This window comes from Papilio xuthus, unplaced genomic scaffold, assembly GCF_000836235.2.
Source record: "Papilio xuthus unplaced genomic scaffold, Pxut_1.1 DF829660.1, whole genome shotgun sequence".
Taxonomy (NCBI): domain Eukaryota; kingdom Metazoa; phylum Arthropoda; class Insecta; order Lepidoptera; family Papilionidae; genus Papilio; species Papilio xuthus.
The window spans coordinates 1,403,038-1,409,224 of NW_013528989.1; the positions used below are offsets into that span (position 1 = coordinate 1,403,038).

At 37.4% G+C, this 6,187-nt stretch overlaps 2 protein-coding genes across 5 annotated transcripts in view; both read left to right on the forward strand.

Annotated features, from left to right (window-relative positions):
- LOC106114805 (gastrula zinc finger protein XlCGF57.1) overlaps positions 1–6,187 on the forward strand; it is a 33,128-nt gene that overhangs the window by 22,580 nt on the left and 4,361 nt on the right. The window contains exon 5 of one of the 4 annotated variants that reach the window (XM_013308138.1): positions 4,644–6,181. The exons of 1 other annotated variant lie outside the window; for it this stretch is intronic. In XM_013308138.1, coding sequence (XP_013163592.1) covers positions 4,644–5,842 — 1,199 coding nt within the window. In that variant the 3' untranslated portion in view covers positions 5,843–6,181. Of the gene's footprint in view, positions 1–84; positions 1,183–2,987; positions 4,511–4,643; positions 6,182–6,187 lie in introns of those variants that run through there. 2 more of the 4 variants (XM_013308180.1, XM_013308145.1) reach the window with 2 other exon arrangements.
- On the forward strand, positions 680–2,976 carry LOC106115020 (zinc finger protein OZF-like). Its single transcript, XM_013308352.1, has 2 exons — positions 680–724; positions 1,331–2,976. Exon 2 carries the CDS (start codon positions 1,378–1,380, stop codon positions 2,470–2,472), a length of 1,095 nt encoding a protein of 364 aa, XP_013163806.1. The 5' UTR covers positions 680–724; positions 1,331–1,377; the 3' UTR covers positions 2,473–2,976.

Below are 6,187 nucleotides of genomic sequence, written 5' to 3' on the forward strand. Positions count from 1 at the left end.
ACTATTTAAAATACTGCTCCAAATAAGTAAAAAGAACCCAGTACACTACGACGGTTTAATAGTGAATTTTCTTTTTGTTTTTAGGAGCCAAGGATAGCAATGTTAAGTGGAAAACTGGGCGCAAGTTAAACGATGTCAGAGATAACGCTGCTATAATTATAGAGTGTTCCAACGTTTGCCCATTTAGGTGGAGATGGGGACAATTTATTTGTGCTTACTGTCCCACATCATTTGGAGATTTTAAAGGCTTCAGAGAACATGTAGCCAAACATTCTAAAACGGAAGAAGCGCCTAGATTGTCGCGTCCCGTCAATACTACTAAAGCTGAGGTCTCGGACCTTCAGTGTGAATTGTGTTCACAGAAAGCTAAAGATCTGGACGAACTTGTCGAGCATTTGATTAGTGTTCATAATAAGCCTATAGTTAAGCAGTACGGCGTAGGTATCACACCGTTTTACCTCAACGGTGATGAGTATATTTGCACTCAATGTGGTGTACATTTCGATCTGTTCACCAAACTGAATTCTCATATGAACAATCATTCTACGGATCATATATGCTATAAATGCGGCAAGACTTTTTCTGGCGCGATTCGACTCAAATCGCATTTGGTTACTCACGAGTTGACAGGCGAAGGCTGTAAGTGCACGAAATGCGGTGAAACTTTTGCGAACCTTAAGCTAAGGGCGACCCACATGTCGACTGTGCACAAGCCCAAGTTGAGGTATAGGTGCACATATTGTAATGAGAAATTTAAAGAATACAATGAAAGAGCAAAGCATCTTCAAAAAGTTCATGATAAAAAACGTGAACATGCATGTCATCTATGTCAGTCTGTGTTCTCTACATACAATCAGCGGACAAGGCATATTCAATTTGTTCATTTGAAAGTGAAACCGTTCCAATGTCCGGTGTGTCCGTACAGATCGTCGACGAAGGCGTTGATGACAAACCACGCAGTGAAACACGATGGAACAAGGAAATTTCAGTGTGATGTGTGCTCGAAATCTTACGCTCGGTTAAAATCATTACGCGAACATATGCGTATCCATATTAACGATAGGCGCTTCACTTGCGAGTACTGCAGCAGTGCGTTTGTGCAGAAATGCAGTTTGAAAAGCCACATCAGAACGCACCATCCAAAGGCCGTGTCTGAAACTAAAGATCTTTAATCCATTTTTCGCTTCGCTAATCCGTTATTTCTTTGAAATACCCAAAAGATTTTTACAGAACTTTCATATTTTAATATGATTTTTATACAGGCATTATATTAAAGGTAAAAAACAACATTGCAAGGAAGAGCTTATATGGGATGTTTTCTTATTTTTAGGAAGAAAATCTGAAGAAATACAGATAAAGAACGAAGTGGAATCTGACATGGAAAATATAGGAGCGGCTGTCATTGTGACAGGGCGGGACGCGGGCAACGAGCGGCGTGCCGCGTTCCGAAATAACATTAAAATAATTATAGAATCGTGCACTGCCTGCCCGTTCAAGTACAGGAAGGGTACTTACCTGTGCTTCTACTGCAAAACCTCCTTCTTGGAGCCAGAGCGTCTGCGCGAACACACCCGACATCAACACTCCGACGTCAAACAACTCCTCAAACCTCGTAAATACGAACCTTTGAAAATGGACTTCGCTCTCACAACATGCAAATTATGCGGTTTCTCCATATCTGATTACGAAATGCTCAAATCTCATTTACGAGAACATGGAAAACATCTGGACTGCTCCTATGGTGATAGTATACTGCCATACAATTTAACTAAAGACGAACATCGGTGCCAGATATGTGGTAAACGATACGAGATGTTCTTAAGTCTTCATAAACATATGAATGAACATTACGAACATTTTATATGTGAAACTTGCGGCAAACGGTTCGCGACATCACAACGCATGGTCAATCACGCCAGAACCCACGAGAGAGGGGACTTTCCATGCAAGCGTTGTCAGGATACATTCCCGTCTTACGCGTCTCTTTACGCGCACGTAGCTAAGATACATAGATCAAATAAGAGATACAAGTGTCCGATTTGCGATGAAAAATTCGCCTCGTACAAGCATCGTTTGAAACATCTAAATACTATTCACGGAGAGAAGACTGCAATATTCCCATGTCCCTCATGTCCTCGAGTTTTTGATCTGTGCAGTCGACGAACTGCACATATACGTTTTCAACATCTCCAGGAGCGTAATCACTCGTGTTCTTTGTGTTTTATGAAGTTTTTCACTAAATACGAACTTCAAGAACATTCTATCAAACACGGAGGAGAGAGGATATACCAATGCGATGTTTGCAAGAAATCCTACGCCCGCTTGAAGACATTGCGAGAACATATGCGAATACATAATAATGACAGACGTTTTGTTTGTCCCGTTTGCGGACAGGCGTTTATCCAGAACTGTAGTTTAAAACAGCACATGAGAGTACATCATCCCAGTCAAACGAAATCTAACGCATTTTAAATTATTGACTCGTTTCATCATCAAGGAGATTTTAATACGAAGCATAAATATTTAAAGTCTTATCTATTTTCTATTATTAATAAAATAAATGTGTATTAATAGATTTAACGTTAAATTTGTTTTATTATTTTTAAATCAAATATACGCTTTCATTAAAGCAGTATATGAAGCGCCATATTTCTTATTATCCTCGTTACATTAAACCTTGAGAGAACATTCTTGTTTTTTCTAGAACGTTGGAGCACAAAACTCTATGGTTTTAACATTTAAAATGTTAATACCAACTTTACCTTTAGTGTTTCAAAGCGGATCGTTTCGAATCAATGATATAAAATTATGAAAAGGTTCACGGGGAAGCTATATTTTCGACATTGAACGTAGGTAGAACGCAAAGGCTCAAATATAGATATTCTAGTTCAACAAAACCTTTACCAGATAAAAAATAACTGAAATAAACTAAGATTTGTGTTCATTTGTTGTGGTTGAAGTTGACACGATTATTTTCTCATTTATAGGTAGTGAATCTCCGTGTGAGGACCAAAAGGACAAGAGTAATACGGGACAACAAAAGAAAAAGAGACGCAACATAATACTGAATCCAGAAATACTAAAGGAGAGGAAGAAAAACTCAACTTTAATATTGGAAGCTGCTAAATTATGTCCTTTTAGATGGATGAAAAATTTATTCATCTGTTTCTATTGCGATCAGCAATTTTTAGATCCCGACACTCTGAGAGAACATAACAATCTCGAACATTCGACGCCATCTTTGGCACAGATTGAACACGAGATGTCAAAACAAAAGAAACACGAATTTGTCAAAGTGGAACTGACGAATGTCAGCTGTAAAATTTGCAATCATATTTTGCACGATATACCCAGTCTAAAATATCACCTTATGGATAGACATGATATGTATATAAATTCAAATGACGGTATCTTGCCGTTCAAAATCTCGAAGGACAACTTCGTATGCATATTATGCAGTACAAAGTTTGAAACTTTCAAATCATTGAATCATCATATGAACGTTCATTTTCAGAACTATATCTGTGAACAATGCGGCTCGGGTTTCATAACACCGGACAGATTACGTGCTCATTCTGTAATCCATGTCAATGGCTCTTTCCCATGTGAGGAATGTCATAAAGTATTCCGTTCGAATACCGCTCGAACAGAGCATATCGCTAATATTCATAAAAAATGCAAAAGACACAGATGTCCAGAATGCCATGAAGGTTTTCGTAATTACTTTCAAAGGAATAAACACATCTCATCCGTCCACGGAATGACATTGAAAGAGTTTAAATGCGATTTGTGTCCCAGAGTGTTTAACTTAAGCGGTAAACTAAGGGTACACTTTAGAACGGTGCATTTAAAAATGAAAAGGTATACGTGTGAAGTTTGCGATTGGAAATTCTATTCCAAATCGGAGTTGAAATTCCATATGATCAAGCACGGTGGGGAGAGAAAGTATCAATGCAATGTATGCAAGAAAGCATATGCAAGGAAATATACTTTGACAGAGCATATGCGGATACATGATAATGACAGGAGATACGCATGCGGAGAATGTGGCAGGTCCTTCGTTCAGAATTGTAGTCTGAAACATCACATTAAAGTTCATCATCCGAATATTGTGAAAATGGATGCTTCATTTCAAGATGAAATGTCTGAGAAAGATCGTGTCTCTTCTTGTAGTTATAAATGAAATTATTCTATATTACTTAACTTAATACATAACTCATAAAGTCCGAAGTTTAAACTTTCATACTTTAGGGCGAATTTTTAATTCCAATATGCACTCTATTGTACTTTGTAAAATGTTTAACTTTATTTCTTTCTATTCATTGGTATACTAATGGTGTCGGTCTGGTGAATATGTTATTTAAATAAACAGCACTTTTTACGTCTACAATAATTAAAAAGTCGAATAATGAGAATTAACATTAGTTGTAAAGGATTTCTTGAAAGTAAAACAATCTCTGTTATAATATTGATGTACTTTTTTGAATCGGTCATTAAATTTGGTTTCTTAGGAATTCGTTTTATTTTATGACGGATTTTTATCACGCTTTTGGAATACGAAAGATGAATACTATTTTATAGTGATAAATCTTTGTGCACACGCCCGAAAAGGAGACATCTTCATATGATTTGTTTGTTTTTAGGATCGGACAGTACGGATATACAAGCCACAAAAAGGATCGTGCCGTTGTTCCAAGTGGATTACGACCGTAGCCTCTGTAGGCCGCTGGGCACGGTTACAAACTTTAAGAAGGTGCTCGCGATGGCCCAGCTGAGCGGCGAGAACCTCTCGTCCCGAAGCCCTTCACCTATATACATGGACATGGCACCTTCGCCTCAAATTGAGCACGACAGAATAGATATTCTACAGCTACAAGAACAAATACCTCAGAAAAATGTCGATATCCGACAGAACGCACTAACTTTATTCGAATTCTCTACCGTATATCCGTTTGTCTATGGAAATAATAAATTTAAATGTTTCATTTGCTCGCAACCGTTTCTAGAAACTTCTCTCTTAAGACGCCATATGCAGGATACGCACACATACGCCCCGATTAAACGTTTGGTTAACAATCGCAGGGAGAACGTAATCAAAGTGGACGTTAGCGAAATGAGTTGTAGACTGTGTCCCCTCAAACCCAAAGACCTACAGGAACTCAAATTACATTTAAAAGTTGAGCATCACAAATTAATAGAACCCGAATTAAAAGATAATATAATCCCATTTGTTCTAGAAGGTGACGAAGAGGGGTACAAATGTGTTATGTGCGAATCAAAATTCATTAAAGTTCGAACTCTCGTTATTCATATGAGTGTACATTTTAATAATTACAGCTGTGAAATATGCGGATCAGGATTCATGACGTTGCGTTTGCTAAAGAAACATTTGGAAGTTCACGAGAGTGGAAACTTCCATTGCGATCGTTGTAGCAAAGTCTTTAACACGTCGTACAAATTGTCACTTCATATTAGAGGGGTACATTTGAAACAGTACCCACGTAGATGTCCAATGTGTCCGGAAAGATTTAACTCGAATTATCGCCGGACAAAACATTTACAAGATGTCCACAATCAGTCGACGCGCGTGCACAAATGCAAGACATGTGGCCGTGGTTTCAATCTTAGATATCATTTAGTGTGTCATACTAGATCTGTGCATCTTCAGGAAAGGAACCATCAGTGTAAAATATGTCTGCAGAGATTCTGCAATAAAGAAACTTTGAAACGTCACATGGTAATACATACGGGAGAGAAGAATTATAAATGTGAAATGTGTGGGGAAGCGTTTCTGCGCAGGAAAAATTTAAGGGATCATTTACGTGTACACGAAGTGCTTTGAAAATTTTTATTTAAATTACTTTCTATAAAAATATGAAGTACAATTCTTTAAAAGTAGATAAATATGATTGAAAAACGTCTACAAATTACAGAGGAATTGATACCCTTCCTTTTGAAATCTCTATGAAGTTTATAATAACAATTTTAGGAACTATTGTTTGGAATTAAATAATTAAAAAAAAGATGCTTTGGTTATGAACACTCACGATTATTAAAGACCTAGATATCGTAAGCTTTGAAGTAAAAATAACACGTTTATTGACCGCTATCTGTACCCGCGAATTCGTCACCATGGAATAGTTTCTTAGGATATTATTTTATAATGACTCCCTAAACGTTACATCCG